This window comes from Pristiophorus japonicus, chromosome 1 (genome assembly GCF_044704955.1).
Source record: "Pristiophorus japonicus isolate sPriJap1 chromosome 1, sPriJap1.hap1, whole genome shotgun sequence".
NCBI lineage: Eukaryota > Metazoa > Chordata > Chondrichthyes > Pristiophoridae > Pristiophorus > Pristiophorus japonicus.
The window spans coordinates 224,366,868-224,388,722 of record NC_091977.1 but is presented as its reverse complement, the minus strand read 5'-3'; the positions used below and the strand labels follow the sequence as shown (position 1 = coordinate 224,388,722).

At 42.6% G+C, this 21,855-nt stretch overlaps 2 protein-coding genes across 3 annotated transcripts in view; both read left to right on the top strand.

Annotated features, from left to right (window-relative positions):
* The window catches only part of fktn (fukutin), a 41,843-nt gene that overhangs the window by 14,893 nt on the left and 5,095 nt on the right, over positions 1-21,855 (top strand). For both annotated transcript variants that reach the window (XM_070886886.1, XM_070886897.1), the window contains exons 5-9: positions 487-764; positions 2,307-2,439; positions 3,507-3,636; positions 8,555-8,688; positions 9,707-9,831. In XM_070886886.1, the coding sequence (XP_070742987.1) occupies positions 487-764; positions 2,307-2,439; positions 3,507-3,636; positions 8,555-8,688; positions 9,707-9,831 (800 nt within the window). The remainder of the gene's footprint in view (positions 1-486; positions 765-2,306; positions 2,440-3,506; positions 3,637-8,554; positions 8,689-9,706; positions 9,832-21,855) is intronic.
* tal2 (T-cell acute lymphocytic leukemia 2) overlaps positions 9,782-21,855 on the top strand; it is a 75,081-nt gene continuing 63,007 nt past the window's right edge. Inside the window, exon 1 of the mRNA XM_070886909.1 lies at positions 9,782-9,831. Within this exon, the coding sequence (XP_070743010.1) occupies positions 9,795-9,831 (37 nt within the window). The 5' untranslated portion in view covers positions 9,782-9,794. The remainder of the gene's footprint in view (positions 9,832-21,855) is intronic.

Below are 21,855 nucleotides of genomic sequence, written 5' to 3'. Positions count from 1 at the left end.
TTTGAACATTCTTAAAATAAATTGAATGAAGGAAATAATCGCTTGCTGTGAACTGAGGTAGCTGCCTAGACTAAGTATAGCTGTGTAGTAGGCTGAAACCTTCAGCTCACTGGAAAGCCCCATGTTTGACCACTACAACGCGAAGGGACACCATTTAGTTTCAAACCAAGTTTTGCTTCATTTTAATGCATGTTGAAATGATTTGACAGAAAAGTTTGTACTGGTGAAAAGGTATTTGTTGTAATCTGATTTATATTTTTTTTATTTACTTCTGTATTGTTCATCACAAGTAAGATTTAAGTCACCTTTAAAGCCATTTTGTTAATGTTAACCCCAATATAAGATGCCCAATTACTTCTATGAATGGAAAGCAACCTCATGCACCAATTTTAACCATATCCAATCAAATGATGTTTGCAAATACTGACTGACCATCAGATTTTGTACGCGAACACCTTTCAAAACTATTTTTTTCAATTCACTAAGGTGTTCTTGAAGAAAGAAGCTGAAGAGGAGGGTTTTCAGTGGTTGGAGTTGAGTGGCAAAGACCCACGGCTGGCTGGAATGGATGGTCTTTCTGGCACAGAAATTCCTTTGCACTACATTGTTAAGCTACAGAATCACGCCATCCACCTGGTGGTATTTTACGAAAGGAGTGGCAACTTCCTCTGGCACGGGCAGCTGCGACTCAAGCAAAATGCAGACAAAAAATTTGTGCGTTTCCGAAAGCTGCATTTTGGGCGTTACCCTGGAGCTTACAACAAGTAAGTGCAAACTAAGTGATCCAAGACTTGTAAGAGATGTGCTGCTGGTCAAAGTCAAAATCTGTTGGTAAAACTCAGCATAACCCCTGTAGTTACTCAGTTTCTTTTTTTTCAATTGAAAGAAAGAAAGGACTTGCATCTCTATAGCGCCTTTCAAAACCTCAGGACGTCGCGAAGCGCTTGATAGCCAATGAAGCACTTTTTGAAGTGTGATCACTGTGAGAGGCCTAGCTGAAGGCCAAAGGACATTAGTGAAGGCCACAATTAAAATTTGAAAAGAGTTGGAGATAAATCTGTTTAAATCTCAATAATTATTGATTAGGTTAGTGACACAGATGAGGAAGTAAGAAAGGAATGGCAATCACCTCAGGACATCGTTTTGGGACTCGGCAGCTACTATGCAATGCGAAAGGAATGCTACTACAAGCAATCTAAGATGATTCATTTGGACTGTATATTTAAATAAATGCATATTTTGTGTGGACTATAATCCGGTAGTGTGTTTTTTTTTCAGTCTTGTGATGGTATTTGACCTAATAAGCAGCTGAGAAACAGAACGCAGACAAACATAATAACAGAGATTATAAATGGATTTTTCCACTCAGTCTGTGTGGCTTTATTGTTCAAAACTATCAAGCATCATCTGTAGCAGGACCATTGATTTATAGTGACTGAATAAGTCAAATTTTATATTTATTACGTGGGATTCTGGAGGTTTTAAACTGGAGTTGTGGGGATTCCATCCATTCTTCCATGAAACGTGCCAACCAGTATCCTTGATTGGAGGTTTTCAGATGTACAGTATTCCAAGCACTCCTAACTTGCTGGACTTTAGCCTAGGTTTTCTAAATAGCATAATTTTAACAACAATGATGACACATTTATTTGAAATGTGTTCAATAATGCCAATCAGAAACTCTAGAATTTAGACCCATTCTCTGAATATCCATTCTCTTGGGATCAACAAATATGCAGCAACTCAAACTTTTATCAGTCAGCATATAGAACTGGAACTCTGACTAACATTTTCCACCTATAATCTTCATAATTTTAATTTTAAGTCATGATTTAAAACCAATAATTTATTTATTATAGAGAAGATTTTTGTTGGGGGGAGGGGGGGAAATTCTTGTCACCATTCTGTACTAAGTATCAAAAGTGATTTCCTTGGCTTGCAGAATCCATAGAGAAATTGCAGTTCATTACAAAAAATAATTTATTTGAAAAAAATATATTTACAGGAGTCCTATATTTTAATAAATTCTATTTTATAATGCAAACGCAGGATTAGTGCTACAGGGCAATATCAGCCCAAGAAGATCCCGCTACCAAGCATATTCACTCCTCGTCATTAGTGACAGAGGACGTAATTGTAATGTACTGCACAGGAATAAACTTCAATGTGCCCTCAATTGACAAAGTACCAGTTGCAGTTCCTTAATATTGTCTCCTCCCTTACTTAACTACATAACGTAACCGCAGGCTGTGCTGCTAACAGGGAGAGAGAGAAGGATCCATTTATTTGTTTATTGATTCTTCTAGACCTGAGCTGCGACTAGCTTCAGTTGATGGACTAGAAATCCACGTTCCTAAGGAAATAACCCATTTTCTCGAAGAGGTTTCTCATTCCAGGTTTGTTGAATGCAGATACAAGGAAGCGAGAATATTTTACCAGGTTAGTATGTGTGTTAATAAATTCCCAATTATTTGGCCAAGTCTTCTTGCTGTAAAAAGCTATAACACAATTATGGGATTCAAAAATCTTTGGGTTCAATGTCTAGCAACTAACTTTTTGGTGTAGGTCAAAATATTCCACAGTTTTGCTGAAATGGATGCACAATTTGAGATTCAGGTGAAGAGGAGCGGGGGCTAGAGAAGAGAATAGATTTGATTTTAATACTCTTGCCAATTTTTGAAAGGGTTGATCACTATCGAGCTAAAGAAATAGTGAAATAAAAGGGAGAAGAGGAAAAATAGTTTGAAAATACTGAAATGGAAAAAAGTATTCTACACATCAATCCACGTAAATTGAAGAAAAAAACCTTACTTTTTTGGTAGTTTCAGTGTGTGGACCACAGAGTATAAAATCAGGACCAGTAAGCTTTTTTAAAATGCATTTAGGTCTCGGGGCAGTAAATCAAAGTAATTTTAGTCATATGTTTGAATTGAGCTTTTTATAAGGTTTACTGTGGACTTTGAGAGTGTTTTGAGATTAGACAATTTTGGAGCACGCAAGCAATTCTTAACTGGGAAATGAGGGTCAAATAGTCAAAAATATCGAGCAACAATACAATCTATCTAGATTAATTCAAAAAACCCATAGAGGTGTCTTAATGGACACCTTCAGCAATTGACACAAATCAAAACTTTTCTATTCATTTCCTAATTGCTTTGCATATTTGTGCACAATTATGCGAGCTGTATACTAATCTTGTTTTTCTAAGCAATATATCTTTCTTTGTCCAAGTATAATATCTTCATATTTATTCCTCATTCACTGGATTTTTTTGTGGTTTAATTACAGCTATAATTGTATAGTTTTGACAGTTCACTCATCACTGTATCTTTGTATATCACAGCATTGCTATACTTTATTTTGGGTGGGAAGAGTTACAATTAATGTGTAACATGCCAAGTTACTTATAACTGGTCTGGCTACATTCATGAAGGTATATCTATTTTTAGAAGAAGGAGGTTCACTTTTATTATATTTGCATCCCATATACGATTGTTTCATGATAGGTGTACCCTGAGGACACATCCCACGATGCCATGGAATTTAAGAAAAAGGCTAAGGATTTGCTTCATCTGGCTGCAAAGACATTGAATAGACAGGAGGTGCCATTCTGGCTCAGCAGTGGAACATGTCTAGGTAAAGTATCATCTGCATATTCTGGAATAGCTTTCTATTGAGGTTAAACATGCAGTAACAGTTAATTGCATTAAACAAGGCGGAGAGGTTGGAGAATATATGTGAGTATTCAGTCTCCCAGCAATCCATAAAGTTAAACAACTTTAATTGAGGTATATAAAATTATGAGCGGCCTAGATAGAGTGGACAGGAAGGACCTATTTTCCTTAACAGAGAAGTCAATAACCAGGGGGCATAGATTTAAAGTAATTGGCAGAAAGATTAGAGGAAAGTTGAGGAGAACTTTTTCACCCAGAGGATGGTGGGGGTATGGAACTCACTGCCTGAAACTCTCATCACATTTTAAAAGTACTTGGATATGCACTTGAAGTTCTGTAACCTACAGGGCTATGGACCAAGAGCTGGAAAGAGGGATTAGATTGGACAGCTCTTTTTCGGCTGGCACAGACATGCTGGGCCGAATAGCCTCCTCCTGTGGCTTTAGAACAGTGTGGCTTTAGAGCAGTGTATGGTAATAAAATAAATTTAACAATTCTGGGTGGAAATTGCTACAATAAGGGGATGAATGGATGCCCAATTAAATGAGCTGAAGGAGATCTTAGAAGAAAATTACCTGGAATCAGTGGAATGGAGGAGTCTCAGGAATGATCATTAAACCATGAACTGGATGGATAGAAAATTGTGCACATCAGCTAACTTAAACAATTGTAAACAAAGGAATAATTAATAATTGTTTGTTTGGATTTCTGGAAGAATGGAGGGAGAGATTAAAATGTTGCAATGCATAGATGATGTAAATGTAAGTGGGCCATTTGACTAAAACTCAAGGATTCTGATTTTAAAAATGTCTTCCCACCCCCTTACTGAGTAGTGACCAAGTAGAACAGACTCCCAGCAAAAATTGATAGGGCCGAGTCGACACCATGGATGAACTCGGTATCTGGGTGGAAATAAGGTTGGTGGTTACAGGACGCAATACTTCCTGTTGCAGTGGAGGGCAGCAGACCAGAATGGTGGACATGAGGGCACGGATAAATATTCCAGAGTTTTCTCAATGATCTTTGAGGATCAGGGAATATTTATGCAAAAACTTTCCTTAAGATTAAATGGTTGAAGTTAAAATAGATGGCCCATGGAAAGAATGCACATTAATGGGCCAAGTTTGCGATTTCTTGGAAAAAAAAAACTTTTTTTTTTAAACGAGTACAACCCTACTCTAAGGAACATTAAGAATAATTTTAGCTACTTGTAGAAAGTTTAATTTGATGGTAAGTGACTTGTGGCAGCACATTGTTGTGCAGAAGCAATTTGGGTGCATACGAGGACAAAATGTGATGCTCCAGACAAAGCTCCTTGAAGCAGTGCATGTTGTACAACTGAAGAAAGTTAGCAATAGAGGCTAGCGAGAGGAAATCTAGGTCAAGCAGGAGGAAACAGAACGAAAGAAAGATTTGCATTTATATAGTGTCTTTCTCGACCGTAGGTCATCCTAAAGTGCTTTACAGCCAATTATGTACTTTTGATGTATAGTCACTGTTGTAATGTAGGAAAGTGTAGAAATCATGATATGGCAAGTAGAATGTCGGGTGGTCCATCTGCTTTTATTCGAAACAATGAGAAAAAAACAGGACCGATCACCCAGCATCGACCTAGGCACAGGCTTCAGACACGACAATGGTACACCCTGCACAGTCGACCCTGCAAAGTCCTCCTCAGTAACATCTTGGGACTTGTGCCAAAATTGGGAGAGCTGTCCCACAGACTAGTCAAGCAGCAGCCTGATGTAGTCATACTCACAGAATCATAGTTTTCAGCCAATGTCCCATACTCTTCCATCACCATCCTTGGGTATGTCCTGTCCCACCGACAGGACAGACTCTACCAGAGCTGGCGGCACAGTGGTATGCAGTCAGGAGGGAGTGGCCCTGGGAGTCCTCAACATTGACCCTGGACCCCATGAAGTATCATGGCTTCAGGTCAAGCATGGGCAAGAAAACCTCCTGATGATTACCACCTACCGCCCTCCCTCAGCTGATGAATCAGGAGTCCTTCAAGTTGAACACCATTTAGAAGAGGCACTAAGTGTAGGAAAGACACACAATATACTCCTGGATGGGGTACTTCAATATCCATCACTAAGAATGGCTCGTAGCACTACTACTGACCGAGCTGGCCGAGTCCTGAAGGACATAGCTGCCAGACTGGGTAAGAGAACCAACGCGAGGAAAAAATTTACTTGACCTCGTCCTCATCAATCTACCTGTCGCAGATGCATCTTTCCCTGACAGCATTGTTAGCAGTGACCACCGCGCAGTCATTGTGGAGACGAAGTCCCAACTTCACACTGAGGGCCCCCTCCAACGTGATGTGCGGCAATACCACTATGCTAAATGGGTAGATTTAGAACCGATCCAGCAGCTCAAAACTGGACATCCATGAGCTGCTGTAGGCTATCAGCATGAGCAGAATTGTATTCCACCACAATCTGTAACCTGGCATATCCCTCACTCTACTGTGGTTCAATGAGGAGTGAAGAAGAGCAAAGCAGGAGTAGCATCAGATATGCCTAAAAATTAGATGCCAAGTTGGGAAAGCTGCAACACAGGACGACATGCATGCTAAACAGCAGAAGCAGCATGCAATAGATAGAACTAAGCGATCCCACAATCAATGGATCAGATTAAAGCTCTGCAGTCTTGCCACATCCAGTCGTGGACCATTAAACAACTAATGGGAGGCTCCATGAATATCCCCATCCTCAATGATGGTAGAGCCCAGCACGTGAGTGCAGAAGACAAGGCTGAAGCGTTTGCAACCATCTTCAACCAGGTGTGCCGAGTGGATGATCCATCTTGGCCTCCTCATGAGGTCCCCACTATCACAGAAGCCAGTCTTCAGCCAATTCAATTCAGTCCATGTGATATCAAGAAACGGCTGAGCGCACTGGATACAGGAAAGACTATAGGCCCTGACAACATCCCGGCTGTCATGCTGAAGACTTGTGCTGCAGAACTAGCCGCGTCTCTAGCCAAGCTGTTCTAGTACAGCTACAGCACTGGCATCTACCCAACAATGTGGAAAACTGTCCAGGTATGTCCTGTCCACAAATAGCAGGACAAATCCAATCTGGCCAATTACTGCCCATCAGTCTACTCTCAATCATCAGCAAAGTGATGGAAGGTGTCTTCAACAGTGCTATCAAGCAGCACTTGCTTACCAATAACTTGCTCACCAATGCTCAGTTCAGGTTCTGCCAAACCTCATTAGAGCTTTGCTCCAAACGTGGACAAAAAAAAGAGCTGAATGCCAGAGGTGAGGTGAGAGTGACTGCCCTTGACATCAAGCTAGCATTTGACTGAATGTGGCATCAAAGGAGCCCTAGTAAAATTGAAGTCGATAGGAATGAGGGGAAAACTCTTCACTGACTGGAGTTATACCTAGCACAAAGCAAAATGGTTGTAGTTGTTGGAGGTCAATCATCCCAGCCCCAGGTTATTGCTGCAGGAGTTCCTCAGGGCAGTGTCCTAGGTCCAATCATCTTCAGCTGCTTCATCAATGACTTTCCCTCCATCATAAGGTCAGAAGTGGGGATGTTTGCTGATGACTGCACAATGTCCAGTTCCATTTGCAATTCCTCTGATGATAAAGCAGTCCATGCCCTCCTGCAGCAAGACCGGGACGATATTCAGGCTTGGGCTAATAAGTGGCAAGTAATATTCCCACCACACAAGTGACCGGCAGTAACTATCTCCAACAAGCGAGAGTCTAACCACTGCCCCTTGACATTCAACAGCATTACCATCGCCGAATGCCCCACCATCATCCTGGGCACCACCATTGACCAGAAACTTAACTGGACCAGCCGCATAAATACTGTGGCTACAAGAACAGGTCCGAGGCAGGGTATTCTGTGGTGAATGTCTCACCTGATTTCACAAAGCCTTTCCACCATCTACAAGGTACAAGTCAGGGATGTGATGGAATACTCACCACTTGCCTGGATGAGTGCAGCTCCAACAACACTTAAGAAGCTCGACACCATGCAGGACAAAGCAGCTCGCTTGATTGGCACCCCATTCACAACCTTAAACATTCATTTCCTCCACCATAAGAGATGCACTGTGGCAACTTGCTAAGGCTTCTTTGGCAGCACCTAGAAGGACAAGGGAAGCAGGCGCATGGGAACACCACCATCTTCAAGTTCCCCTCCAAGTCACACATCATCCTGACTTGGAAATATATTGCTGTTCCTTCATCGTCCTGGGTCAAAATCCTGGAACTCCCTCCCTCACAGCATTATGGGAATACCTTCATCACAAGGACTGCAGCGACTCAAGAAGGTGGCTCACCACCACCTTCTCAAGGGCAATTAGGGATGGGCAATAAATGCTGGCCTTGCCAGCAATGCACATATCCCTAAAACTAATAAGGAAAAAGAATCTTTAGGGTGAGAGGAAGAAAGACAAGGCTCCAAAAAGGAATATTGGCAGGCAGCAGACTGAAAGACACAGTAGAGAAAGGGAATTCAGAAGAATGGTGACCGATTAGAAAAGAGAGCATTACATTGTTAATTTCCTGACGGCACTTCCAGTGGAATTGGGGATCAGTTATAGTTTTTTTTAACACTTTATTATGGCAGGTGAAATTGAGGAGGGTATTATTTCCCTCCCTTTCATCCAGAAACAAAAAATGACGTCTGGATTGTTACAGCCAAGCAAGCTTTGCAAAGTGATGTTGGGCTCAGAAATAAGATAATCCAGCAAGTAGACCACTGTTATCACTGATCTCGAGTCTAAATATGCGGTCTTTTGCCAATCATTTATTGTTACAAATTGTTCCTAATATTTTCGACTTTAGTACAGCAAGCCTCCAAAGCAAAGCTCAGTGTTGCCCTACATTTTGATTTCTGATTTTCTAGGATGGTTCAGACAATGTAATATCATTCCATACAGTAAAGATGTGGATTTGGGAATACTAATAAAGGATTATAAGGTTGACATCGTCACGGCGTTCCAGAGGGCAGGACTTCCACTAAAACACAAGTTTGGTAAAGTGAGTCAACGGCATGCTTTGTTATGTCATCATGAATCTTGCATATCTTATATAATTGAACATTTTTTGTAAATAATTAAATCCTTTGCATCTATGATGCATCAGTTTCTTTCACACTCAAGGGTTTCTGTAGAGGAGAAAACATGATTGGCTCAAGTATTATATAAAATTGATTATTAAAAATAATCACAAAACACTTATGTGAGCTATGCAAATGAGCTCAATTCCTCTTTTTTTTTTATACAAGTAGGAAAAAGTTAGTAGAAAGCAATTTGGTTACTAAAAAAGCTAACAAACAACAAGTGGCAACTACTGTAAAACCAACCAAATCTTCAAGTGGCCATATACACCAATAAATACAGCTTACAAATACCATAGATACATTAACAGTGATATAATTCTCAGAAACTAACTTACCTATTTGAAGTGCTTCCAAGAAGTTTCTCCTGCACAGACCTGCACCATTCTGTGAACCCTGCACTAAAAGCGCTTAGATTATTCCACTGGACTATGAATTTTTAGTTGCTGTTGACGAACTGTATATCTGAGTGAGCACGAGAGTGATGCATTATTGGAGTCTCAAGGTTTCACCCCTCTTCTGTAGAATATTTTATTGGCAAAATATATTATTATTATCTGTATGCAGAACTTTATATTTGTCTGTATTAAATTTAATCTGCCATTATTCTACCCACTTACATATTTTGTTCAACTCATTCTGTAATTTCTAAGATGCTGCCTCCAATTGAGCTGCTTCTCCTAGTTTGGGATCATCTGGAAATTTGACCAATTTGCATTGGGTGTCTGAATCCATGTCATTGATGTAAATTAGAAACATCAATCTCTGGGGCACCTCACTTTGTACTTGACCAGCACCTTAATGCGTCTCCTGTTTTTTGTCTACCCCCCATTAGTTAACCAAGCCAGAACCTTATTTTAATCCAAAACCCTGCAAACCATTACAGAGTCTGAAATTAATTTAGTCTGACCCTTTTTTTTTTATTCTGCTTCGTTTCAGGCACACGACAGCCTGGAGCTTTCATTTCAGACAGCAGATGTGAAGCTGGATATATTCTTTTTCTATGAAGAAGATGATTACATGTGGAATGGAGGAACCCAGGCCAAATCTGGCAAAAAATTCAAGTATGTTGCTAACAACATTTATTTGCTGCATCTTCTAAGAGCAGTTTCTAAATGGTTAATACCTTGCTGTAAGAGGATATATACAATGAAAAGTCTACTAACCAATGCTCTCGACTTCACAGTTTACCAAAAATCAGGTCTGGAGATGCATACACATCGCATCTGTAATGGCAGCACGTACATTGCACGAGGTTCAGACAGTGTTGTACAAACATCACTGATGTGCTGTGCACGCCCCTCCTAATCCTGATTTACAGCAGGGAAAGAAATATAGGCAATGCAATTTGGATTTTTTTTTTAAGGGGATCCGGAACATTTTTTAAGTACTGCTGTGTGGTCAGTATTCTTTATGGTGCAGTGGGCCTTTCATTCCGAGTTGGGTGTAGAGCAAGAACAGCAGTGCCCTAATCACTGAGGGGATCAGTCAAAGATTAACTCTGGCCACACACCAAGCCATTGCTTAATAAAAGTAAGATCACAACCATTTCCTCGTGCATTAGGTTCAACAATTTTAACTTTCCAGCTATCATAGAGGCAGGTAAGTAGTTGGAGCCACAAAGATAAATGGGTTCATCAAATTAACTTTTAATTGTGTTTTAAATCGAAGGATAAGCGAGAGTCTGATGGTGAGCCTCAAAGATTGTCAGTGAATTGAGTAAATAATTGAAAGTTGTCATTTAGTTTAGCTGTATCTTTTTTCAAAATCCCATGCCTATTTATTTTAATAGTGATTGATTTTTTTTTTTGCAGATTTTCTTCCCTTTTGTTTTTATACATAAACCTGAAAAGGAGATTTTAAGTTGGCAGAAAATGCTGACTTTAAAGATCATTAAGAATATAGGGATGACGCTTTCTCTTCCCCATTATGTGTACTCTTTACTTGTTTGTAAAAGCAGCCTCCAGATGATAGTGTGGATATCAGAGTATTTCTATCTTAAACCTATTCCATACAAAGATCTCTGTTGTAGACACTTTTGCAGTATTTTAATAAAACACAAGCAATTTTAAAAAGCTTTTATTTTCTCCCCTCGTCTGAAGGCACTGAATTACTTTTTCATAAGCTGCCTTGATTTTATATCAGTCTTCAAGGTAGAAGACACTAACAACATCACAATAATAGATAATCAAGGGGCTAGAGGGAGGGGCATCTTAATACTATCACTAAAGAAAAAGTACTCGGTAAAATAATGGAACTAAAGGTGGACAAGTCCCCTGTACCTGATGGTCTGCATCCTAGGGTCTTAAAAGAAGTGGCTGCAGAGATAGTGGATGCATTGGTTACAATCTACCAAAATTCCCTGGAGACTGGAGAGGTCCCAGCGGATTGGAAAACTGCAAATGTAATGCCCCTATTTTTTTTTAAAAAGGAGGCAGACAGAAAGCAGGAAACAGTTAACCTAACATCTGTCGTTGGGAAAATACTGGAGTCCATTATTAAGGAAGCAGTAGCAGGACATTTGGAAAATTATAATGCAATCAAGCAGAGTCAGCATGGTTTTATGAAAGGGAAATCATGTTTGACAAATTTGCTGGAGTTCTTTGAGGATGTAACGAACAGGGTGGATAAGGGGGAAACCAGTGGATGTGGTGTATTTGGAATTCCTAAAATGCATTCAAGAGAACTTTTTAAATTAGTGTGTAACAAGCCCAACATGGGAGGGATCGGTTCTGGATTTAGTTTTGGGGAATGAAGTTGGGCAGGTGGAAAGGGTATCAGTGGGAGAGCACTTGGGTGCCAGTGACCATAATTCAGTCAGATTCAAGATAGTTATGGATAAGGACAAGAATAGACCAGGAATAAATGTCCCAAATTGGGGAAAAGCTAACTTTGCTAAGTTGAGAAGTGATTTGGCCACAGTGGACTAGAAATAGCTACTTGAAGGTAAATCAGTGTCGGAACAATGGGAGGCATTCAAGGAGGAGATCTGGAGGGCTCGGGCTAAACATGTGCCCTTAAAGAAAAAGGGTGGGAATAACAAATTCTAGAGGCCCCTGGATGTCTAGGCAGGGGAGGATAAAGAAAAAAAGGGAAGCTTGTCATATACTAACGGCTAAATACTGTAGAATCTCTGGAGGAATATAGAAAATTCAGAGGTGAAATTAAAAATGATGTTAGGAATGCTAAGAGAAAGCATGAAAAATTCTTGGCAAGTAAAATCAAGGAAAACCCAAAGAAGTTCTATAAATATATTCATCATCATCATCATAGGCAGTCCCTCGAATCGAGGATGACTTGCTTCCACGTCAAGAAGTTCACAGATGTTTCAATGAAGGACCTAAAATTCCAGGTCCCGAACTAAATCTTGAAGGGTGGAAGATGCCTGTGCATGGATTTTTTTAACGTGTGGTGGCCGTTGCACACCAGCCACCACACTGGCTTGACAGAGCTAGGTCTTGGTCCAGTAGCAAGGATTAACCAAGATGACTGGAGACCAGCTCTGCTGCGCGCACCTAATGCGCATACATATCGCAATGTGAGCTGGCACATGCTGCCCCTGGGCCCTCTCCTTTCCTGGGCCCCGAACTCGCGCCTCTCCTGGGCCCCGAACACGTCCCTCTACAATCTCTCGCCGTTTCTTCGCCCCGACCTCGCCGCTCCTGCAGTACCTGCCCACGCTCCAATCACCAGGACAGGATAATTATATTAAGAGCAAGAGGATAATTAAAGAAAGGATAGGGCCTATTAGAGGCCATGAGGGTAATCTGTGTGTGGAAGCGGAAGATGTTGGTATGGTTTTTAATGAATATTTTGCGTCTGTTTTCACAAAGGAAAGGGGCAATGCAGATACTGCTGTCGAGGAGGAGTGTGAAATTCTGGATGAAATAAACATAGTGAGAGAGGAGGTATTAAGGAGTTTAGCAGCTTTGAAAGTGGATAAGTCCCCCGGCCCGGATGAACATAAGAACATAAGAAATAGGAGCGGAGTAGGCCATTTGGCCCATCGAGCCTGCTCTACCATTCAATAAGATCATTGCTGATTTGATCATGGACTCGGCTCTACTTCCCTGCCCGCTCCCCATAACCCTTTACTCCCTTATCGTTCAAAAATCTGTCTATCTCTGCCTTAAATATATTCAATGACCCAGGCTCCACAGCTCTTTGGGTTTTAGAATTCCATAGATTTACAACCCTCAGAGGAAATTTTTCTCATCTCAGTTTTAAATGTGCAGCCCCTTATTCTAAGACTATGTCCCCTAGTTTTAGTTTCCCCTATGAGTGGAAACATCCTTTCTGCATTCACCTTGTTGAGTCCCCTCATTATCTTATAAGTTTCAATAAGATCACCTCTCATTCTTCTTAACCCCAATGTGTATAGGCCCAACCTACTCAACCTATCCTCATAAGTCAACCCCCTCATCTCCGGAATCAACCTAGTGAACCTTCTTGAACAGCCTCCAATGCACGTATATCCTTCTTTAAATACGGAGACCAAAACTGTACGCAGTACTCCAGGTATGGCCTCACCAGTACCCTGGACAGTTGTAGCAGGACTTCTCTGCTTTTATACTCTATCCCCCTTGCAATAAAGGCCAACATTCCATTTGCCTTCCGGATTACTTGCTGTACCTGCATACTAACTTTTTGTGTTTCTTGTACAAGGACCCCCAGGTCTCTCTGTACTGCAGCATTTTGCAATTTTTCTCCATTTAAATTATAATTTGCTTTTCTATTATTTCTGCCAAAGTGGATAACCTCACATTTTCCCACATTATACTCCATCTGCCAAATTTTTTCCCACTCACTTAGCCTGTCTATATCCCTTTGCAGATTTTTTGTGGTCCTCCTCACAATTTGCTTTCCCACGCATCTTCCCACTGCAAACTTGGCTATATTACACTCGGTCCCTTCATCCAAGTCATTAATATAGATTGTAAATAGTTGAGGCCCCAGCACCGATCCCTGCGGCATCCCACAAGTCATTGTTTGCCAACCGGAAAATGACCCATTTATCTTGACTCTGTTTTCTGTTAGTTAGCCGATCCTCTATCCATGCTAATATATTACCCCCAACCCGATGAGCTTTTATCTTGTGCAGTAGCCTCTTATGTGGCACCTTATCGAATGCCTTCTGGAAATCCAAATACTGCACATCCACAAGTTCCCCCTTATTCACTCTGCTTGCTATGTCCTCAAAGAACTCCAGAAAATTTGTCAAACATGATTTCCCTTTCATAAAACCATGCTGACTCTGCTTGATTGAATCATGCTTTTCCAAATGTCCCGTTCCTGCTTCCTTAAAACTGGACTCCAGCATTTTCCCAATGACAGATGTTAGGCTAACTGGTCTATAGTTTCCTGCTTTTTATCTGCCTCCTTTTTTCAATCTGCTGGGACTGCCCCAGAATATAGGGAAGTTTGGTAGATTACAACCAATGCATCCACAATCTCTGCAGCCACTTCTCTTAAGACCCTAGGATGGAAAGCATCAGGTCCAGGGGACTTGTCTGCCTTTAGCCCCATTATTTTACCTAGTACTACTTCATTAGTGATTGTGATTGTATTAAGTTCCTCCCTACATATAGCCCCTTGATTATCCATTATTGGGTTGAAATGCAGGCTGTTGAGCGAAGCTAAACTAAGCCACCATGCTGCCAGGTGTGACAAGTCAACGAAAGCAACAAACTCACTCAAATTCCTGGAGGAACTTGGCAGTAAATTTCAAGTATCAGCTCTTCAGCAGGCTGTAAGAAAGCCTCCACACTTGGTCTTCTGTAAATCTCCACTAAATGACAGGCATCTAATATCAGGTTGGGTTAACTTGTAATCTGCATAGGACAGAATCATTTTTTTCCCAATCGCTGAAGCCATGTTATCGCCACCCAAATGTGAATGTGAAACCCTTGCAGTGTTTCCGCCAGACAGGAACTAAAACCCAGCCTGAAGGAAGTCTAATCACAGTGCGAGCAGCAGGGAGTCCGGGGACGTCGGAGGCCTACAAAAGATCCAAAGCGTCGGAGAGGCGGGAATGCAAGCAGCGGGGAGTCCAGGGATGTTGGAGGCCTACAAAAGGCCCAGCAGTTCGTGAGGCGGGAGTGCGAGCAGTGGGAGTCCGGGGACATCGGAGGCCAGCCGGTGCAGCTGCAGCAGGGAGGCAAAAAGAAGTGGAAAGAAATCGAAAGGTGATGTCACAGCCAAGGGGGTAAGTGATTGGCTGGTGATTGGTAAGTAGTTTTTCTTTTTCTTTCCTATTTCAGTAAGTAACATTTAGCATTGTTGTTGCCAATTTAAGTTAATCTAAGGGGTAAGACATGGCAGGAGAGCTCGGACACGTGTTATGCTCCTCCTGTACGATGTGGGAAGTCAGGGAAGCTTCCGGTGTCCCTGACGACTGCGTGTGCGGGAAGTGTATCCGCCTCCAGCTCCTGACGGACTGCATTGCAGCACTGGAGCTGCGGGTGGATTCACTCTGGAGCATGCACGATGCTGAGAATGACGTGAATAGCATGTTTAGCGAGTTGGTCTCACCGCAGGTAAAGGGTACATAGCCAGATAGTAAATGGGTGACCAACAGGAAGAGCAGTGGAAGGAGGGTAGTGCAGGGGTCCCCTGCGGTCATCCTCCTGCAAAAGAGATACACCGCTTTGGGTACTGTTGAGGGGGATGACTCATCAGGGGAGAGCAGCAGCAGCCAAGTTCATGGCACTTTGGGTGGCTCTGCTGCACAGGAGGGCAGGAAAAAGAGTGGGAGAGGAATAGTGATAGGGAATTCGATTGTAAGGGAAATAGATGGGCGTTTCTGCGGCCGCAACCGAGACTCCAGGATGGTATGTTGCCTCCCTGGTGCAAGGGTCAAGGATGTCTCAGAGCGTGTGCAGGACATTCTGAAAAGGGAGGGTGAACAGCCAGTTGTCGTGGTGCACATAGGTACCAACGATATAGGTAAAAAACAGGATGAGGTCCTACGAGATGAATTTAGGGAGCGAGGAGCTAAATTTAAAAAGTAGGACCTCAAAAGTAGTAATCTCGGGATTGCTACCAGTGCCACGTGCTAGTCAGAGTAGGAATCGCAGGATAGCAGAATACGTGGCTTGAGAAGTGGTGCAAAAGGGAGGGATTCAAACTCCTGGGACATTGGAACCGGTTCTGGGGGAGGTGGGACCAGTACAAACCGGACGGTCTGTACCTGGGCAGGACCGGAACCAATGTCCTGGGGGGAGTGTTTGCTAGTGCTGTTGGGGAGGAGTTAAACTAACATGGCAGGGGAATGGGAACCTATGCAGGGAGACAGAGGGAAATAAATTGGAGGCAGAAGCAAAAGATAGAAAGAGGAATAGTAAAAGTAGAGGGCAGAGAAACCCAAGGCAAAAAACAAAAAGGGCCACATTACAGCAAAATTCTAAAGGGGCAAAGTGTGTTAAAAAGACAAGCCTGAAGGCTCTGTGCCTCAATGCGAGGAATATTCGGAATAAAGTGGACGAATTAACTGCGCAGACAGCAGTTAACGGATATGATGTAATTGGCATCACGGAGACATGGCTCCAGGGTGACCAAGGCTGGGAACTCAACATCCAGGGGTATTCAACATTTAGGAAGGATAGGCAGAGAGGAAAAGGAGGCGGGGTGGCGTTGCTGGTTAAAGAGGAAATTATTGCAATAGTAAGGAGGGACATTAGCCTGGATGATGTGGAATCGGTATGGGTGGAGCTGCGGAATACCAAAGGGCAGAAAACGATAGTGGGAGTTGTATACAAACCACCAAACAATAGTAGTAAGGTTGGGGACAGCATCAAACAAGAAATAAGGGATGTGTGCAATAAAGGTACAGCAGTTATCATGGGCGACTTTTATCTACATATTGATTGGGCTAACCAAACTGGTAGCAATGCGGTGGAGGAGGATTTCCTGGAGTGTATTAGGGATGGTTTTCTCGACCAATATGTCGAGGAACCAACAAGAGAGCTGGCCATCCTAGACTGGGTGATGTGTAATGAGAAGAGACTAATTAGCAATCTTGTTGTGCGAGGCCCCTTGGCGAAGAGTGACCATAATATGGTAGAATTCTTTAAGATGGAGAGTGACACAGTTAATTTGGAAACTAGGGTCCTGAACTTAAAGAAAGGTAACTTCGACGGTATGAGGCGTGAATTGGCGAGAATAGACTGGCAAAGGATACTTAAAGGGTTGACGGTGGATAAGCAATGGCAAACATTTAAAGATCACATGGATGAACTTCAGCAATTGTACATCCCTGTCTGGAATAAAAATAAAACGGGGAAGATGGCTCAACCGTGGCTAACAAGGGAAATTAATGATAGTGTTAAAATCGAGGAAGAGATATCTAAATTGGCTAGAAAAAGGACTGGGAGAAATTTAGAATTCAGCAGAGGAGGACTAAGGGTTTTATTAAGAGGGGGAAAATAGAGTACGAGAGGAAGATTGCAGGGAACATGAAAACTGACTGCAAAAGCTTCTATAAATATGTGAAAAGAAATAGATTAGTGAATACAAATGTAGGTCCCTTGCAGTCGGATTCAGGTGAATTTATAATGGGGAACAAAGAAATGGTGGACCAATTGAACAAATACTTCGGTTCTGTCTTCACGAAGGAAGACGCGAATAACCTTCCGAATGTATTAGGGGACAGTGGGTCAAGTGATGAGGAGGAACTGATGGATATCCTTATTAGGCGGGAAATTGTGTTAGGGAAATTGATGGGATTAAAGGCTGATAAATCCCTGGGGCCTGATAGTCTGCATCCCATAATACTTAAGGAAGTGGCCCTAGAAATAGTGGATGCATTGGTGATTATTTTCCAACAGTCTATCGAATCTGGATCAGTTCCTTTGGACTGGAAGGTAGCTAATGTAACACCACTTTTTAAAAAAGGAGGGAGAGAGAAAACGGGTAATTATAGACTGGTTAGCCTGACATCAGTAGTGGGGAAAATGTTGGAATCAATCATTTTAAGGATGAAGTAGCAGTGCATTTGGAAAGCAGTGACAGGATCGGTCCAAGTCAGCAGGGATTTATGGAAGAGAAATCATGCTTGACGAATCTTCTGGAATTTTTTGAGGATGTAACCAGCAGAATGGACAAGGGAGAACCAGTGGATGTGGTGTATTTGGACTTTCAAAAGGCTTTTGACAAGGTCCCACACAAGAGATTGGTGTGCAAAGTCAAAGCGCATGATATTGGAGCTAATATACTGACGTGGATAGAGAACTGGTTGGCAGACAGGAAGCAGAGAGTCAGGATATTTGGGTCCTTTTCAGAATGGCAGGCAGTGACTAGTTGAGTGCTGCAGGGCTCAGTGCTGGGACCCCAGCTCTTTACAATATACATTAACGATTTGGATGAAGGAATTGAGTGTAATATCTCCAAGTTTGCAGATGACACTAAACTGGGTGGCAGTGTGAGCTGTGAGGGGGACGCCAAGAGGCTGCAGGGTGACTTGGACAGGTTAGGTGCATGGGCAAATGCATGGCAGATGTAGTATAATGTGGAGAAATGTGAGGTTATCCATTTTGGGGGCAAAAACACGAAGGCAGAATGTTATATGAATGGCGGCAGATTAGGAAAAGGGGAGGTGCAACGAGACCTGGGTGTCATGGTTCATCAGTCATTGAAGGTTGGCATGCAGGTACAACAGGCGGTGAAGAAGGCAAATGGTATGTTGGCCTTCATAGCTAGGGGATTTGAGTATAGGTGCAGGGAGGTCTTACTGCAGTTGTACAGGGCCTTAGTGAGGCCTCACCTGGAATATTGTGTTCAGTTTTGGTCTCCTAATCTGAGGAAGGACGTTCTTGCTATTGAGGGAGTGCAGCGAAGGTTCACCAGACTAATTCCAGGGATGGCTGCACTGTCATATGAGGAGAGACTGGATCAACTGGGCCTTTATTCACTGGAGTTTAGAAGGATGAGAGGGGATCTCATAGAAACATAAGATGACGGGACTGAACAGGTTAGATGCGGGAAGAATGTTCCCGATGTTAGGGAAGTCCAGAACCAGGGGACATAGTCTTAGGATATGAAATAGGCCATTTAGGACTGAGATGAGGAGAAACTTCTTCACTCAGAGAGTTGTTAACCTGTGGAATTCCCTGCCGCTGAGCGTTGTTGATGCCAGTTCATTGGATATATTCAAGAGGGAGTTAGATATGGCCCTTATGGCTAAGGGGATCAAGGGGTATGGAGAGAAAGCAGGAAAGGGGTACTGAGGGAATGATCAGCCATGATCTTATTGAATGGCGGTGCAGGCTCGAAGGGCCGAATGGCCTACTCCTACACCTATTTTCTGTGTTTCACAAAAGAGGAAATAGCAGAGGCCTCGACCATTATTTTCCAGTCCTCTTTGGATTCAGGCATGGTACTAGAGGACTGCTAATGTGGTATCCCTGTTTAAGAAAGGAGAAAGGGATAGGCCGAGTAATTACAGGCCTGTCAGCCTAACCTCAGTGGTGGGAAAATTATTGGAAAAAATCCTGAAGGATAAATCTACATTTAGAAAGGCAAGGATTAATCAGGGTCAATCAGCACGGATTTGTTAAGGGAAGATCGTGTTTGACTAATCCGATTGATTTTTTCGAGGAGGTAACCAGGAGGGTCGATGATTTTGGTGCGTACGATGCAGTGTATGTGGACTTTAGCAAAGCTTTTGATAAGGGCCCACATGGCAGACTGGCCACTAAGGTAAAAGCCCATGGGATCCTGAGCAAAGTGGCAAGTTGGATCCAAAATTGGCTTAGAGATAGGAAGCAAAGGGTAATGATTGATGGATGTTTCTGTGACTGGAAGGATGTTTCCAGTTCTGTAGCGCTCAGTACTGGGTTTCTTGCTTTTTGTGGTATACATCAATGATCTAGATTTGAATATAGGGGGTATGATTAAGAAGTTTGCAGATGACACTGAAATTGGTTGTGTGGTTGATAATGAAGAGGAAAGTCATGGGCTGCAGGAGGATATCAATCTATTGGTCAGGTGGGCAGAATAGTGACAAATGGAATTTAACTCTGAGAAGTGTGAGGTAAAGTGTGGTGAGGGCTAATAAGGAAAGGGTATACACATTAAATGGTAGGCCACTTAGAAGTGTAGATAAACAAAGGGACCTTGGAGTGCTTGTCCACAGATCCCTGAAAGTAGCAGGCCAGGTGGATAAGGTGGTTAAGAAGGCATACGGAATGCTTGCCTTTATTGGCTGAGACATAGAATACAAGAGCAGGGAGGTTATGCATAAATTGTATACACTGGTTAGGCCACAGCTGGAATACTGCGTGCAGTTCTGGTCGCCGTATTATAGGAAGGACGTGATTGCACAGGAGAGGGTGCAGAGGACATTTATGAGGATGCTGCCTAGAATGGAGAATCTTGGCTATGAGGACAGATTGGTTAGGCTGGGTTTGTTCTCCTTGGAACAGAGGAGGCAGAGGACAGACCTCATTGAGGGAAATAAAATTTTGAGGGGACTAGATATAGTGGATAGCAACGGCCTATTTCCCTTGGTGGAGGGGTAAATTACGAGCGGGCATAGTTTTAAGGTGGTTGGTGAAAGGTTTAGAGGGAATTTGAGGGGAAGCTTCTTCACGCAGAGGGTTGTGGGGGTCTGGAACTCACTGCCTGGAAATGTGGTAGAGGCAGAAACCCTCATCACATTTAAAAGATGCTTGGATGGGCAGTTGAAGTGCTGTAACCTACAGGGTTACAGACCTAGAGCTGGTAAATGGGATTAGATTGGCTAACCTCTTGCTGGCTGGTGCAGATACATAGAAACATAGAAAATAGGTGCAGGAGTAGGCCATTCGGCCCTTCGAGCCTGCACCGCCATTCAATTAATTCATGGCTGAACATGCAACTTCAGTACCCCATTCCTGCTTTCTCGCCAAACCCCTTGATCCCCCTAGTAGTAAGGACGACATCTAACTCCTTTTTGAATATATTTAGTGAATAGGCCTCAACAACTTTCTGTGGTAGAGAATTCCACAGGTTCATCACTCTCTGGGTGAAGAAGTTTCTCCTCATCTCGGTCCTAAATGGCTTACCCCTTATCCTTAGACTGTGACCCCTGGTTCTGGACTTACCCAACATTGGGAACATTCTTCCTGCATCTAACCAGTCTAAACCCGTCAGAATTTTAAACGTTTCGATGAGATCCCCTCTCATTTTTCTGAACTCCAGTGAATACAAGCCCAGTAGATCCAGTCTTTCTTATATTTCAGTCCTGCCATCCCAGGAATCAGTCTGGTGAACCTTCACTGCACTCCCTCAATAGCAAGAATGTCCTTCCTCAAGTTAGGAGACCAAAACTGTACACAATACTCCAGGTGTGGCCTCACCAAGGCCCTGTACAACTGTAGTAACACCTCCCTGCCCCTGTACTCAAATCCCCTTGCTATGAAGGCCAACATGCCATTTGCTTTCTTTACCGCCTGCTGTACCTGAATGCCAACCTTCAATGACTGATGTACCATGACACCCAGGTCTCGTTGCACCTCCCCTTTTCCTAATCTGTCACCATTCAGATAATAGTCTGTCTCTCTGTTTTTACCACCAAAGTGGATAACCTCAAATTTATCCACATTATACTTCATCTGCCATGTATTTGCCCACTCACCTAACCTATCCAAGTCACTCTGCAGCTTCATAGCATCCTCCTCGCAGCTCACACTGCCACCCAACTTAGTGTCATCCACAAATTTAGAGATACTACATTTAATCCCCTCATCTAAATCATTAATGTACAATGTAAACAGCTGGGGCCCCAGCACAGAACCTTGCGGTACCCCACTAGTCACTGCCTGCCATTCTGAAAAGTACCCGTTTACTCCTACTCTTTGCTTCCTGTCTGCCAACCAGTTCTCAATCCACGTCAGCATGCTACCCCCAATCCCATGTGCTTTAACTTTGCACATTAATCTCTTGTATGGGACCTTGTCGAAAGCCTTCTGAAAGTCCAAATACACCACATCAACTGGTTCTCCCTTGTCCACTCTACTGGAAACATCCTCAAAAAATTCCAGAAGATTTGTCAAGCATGATTTCCCTTTCACAAATCCATGCTGACTTGGACCTATCATGTCACCTCTTTC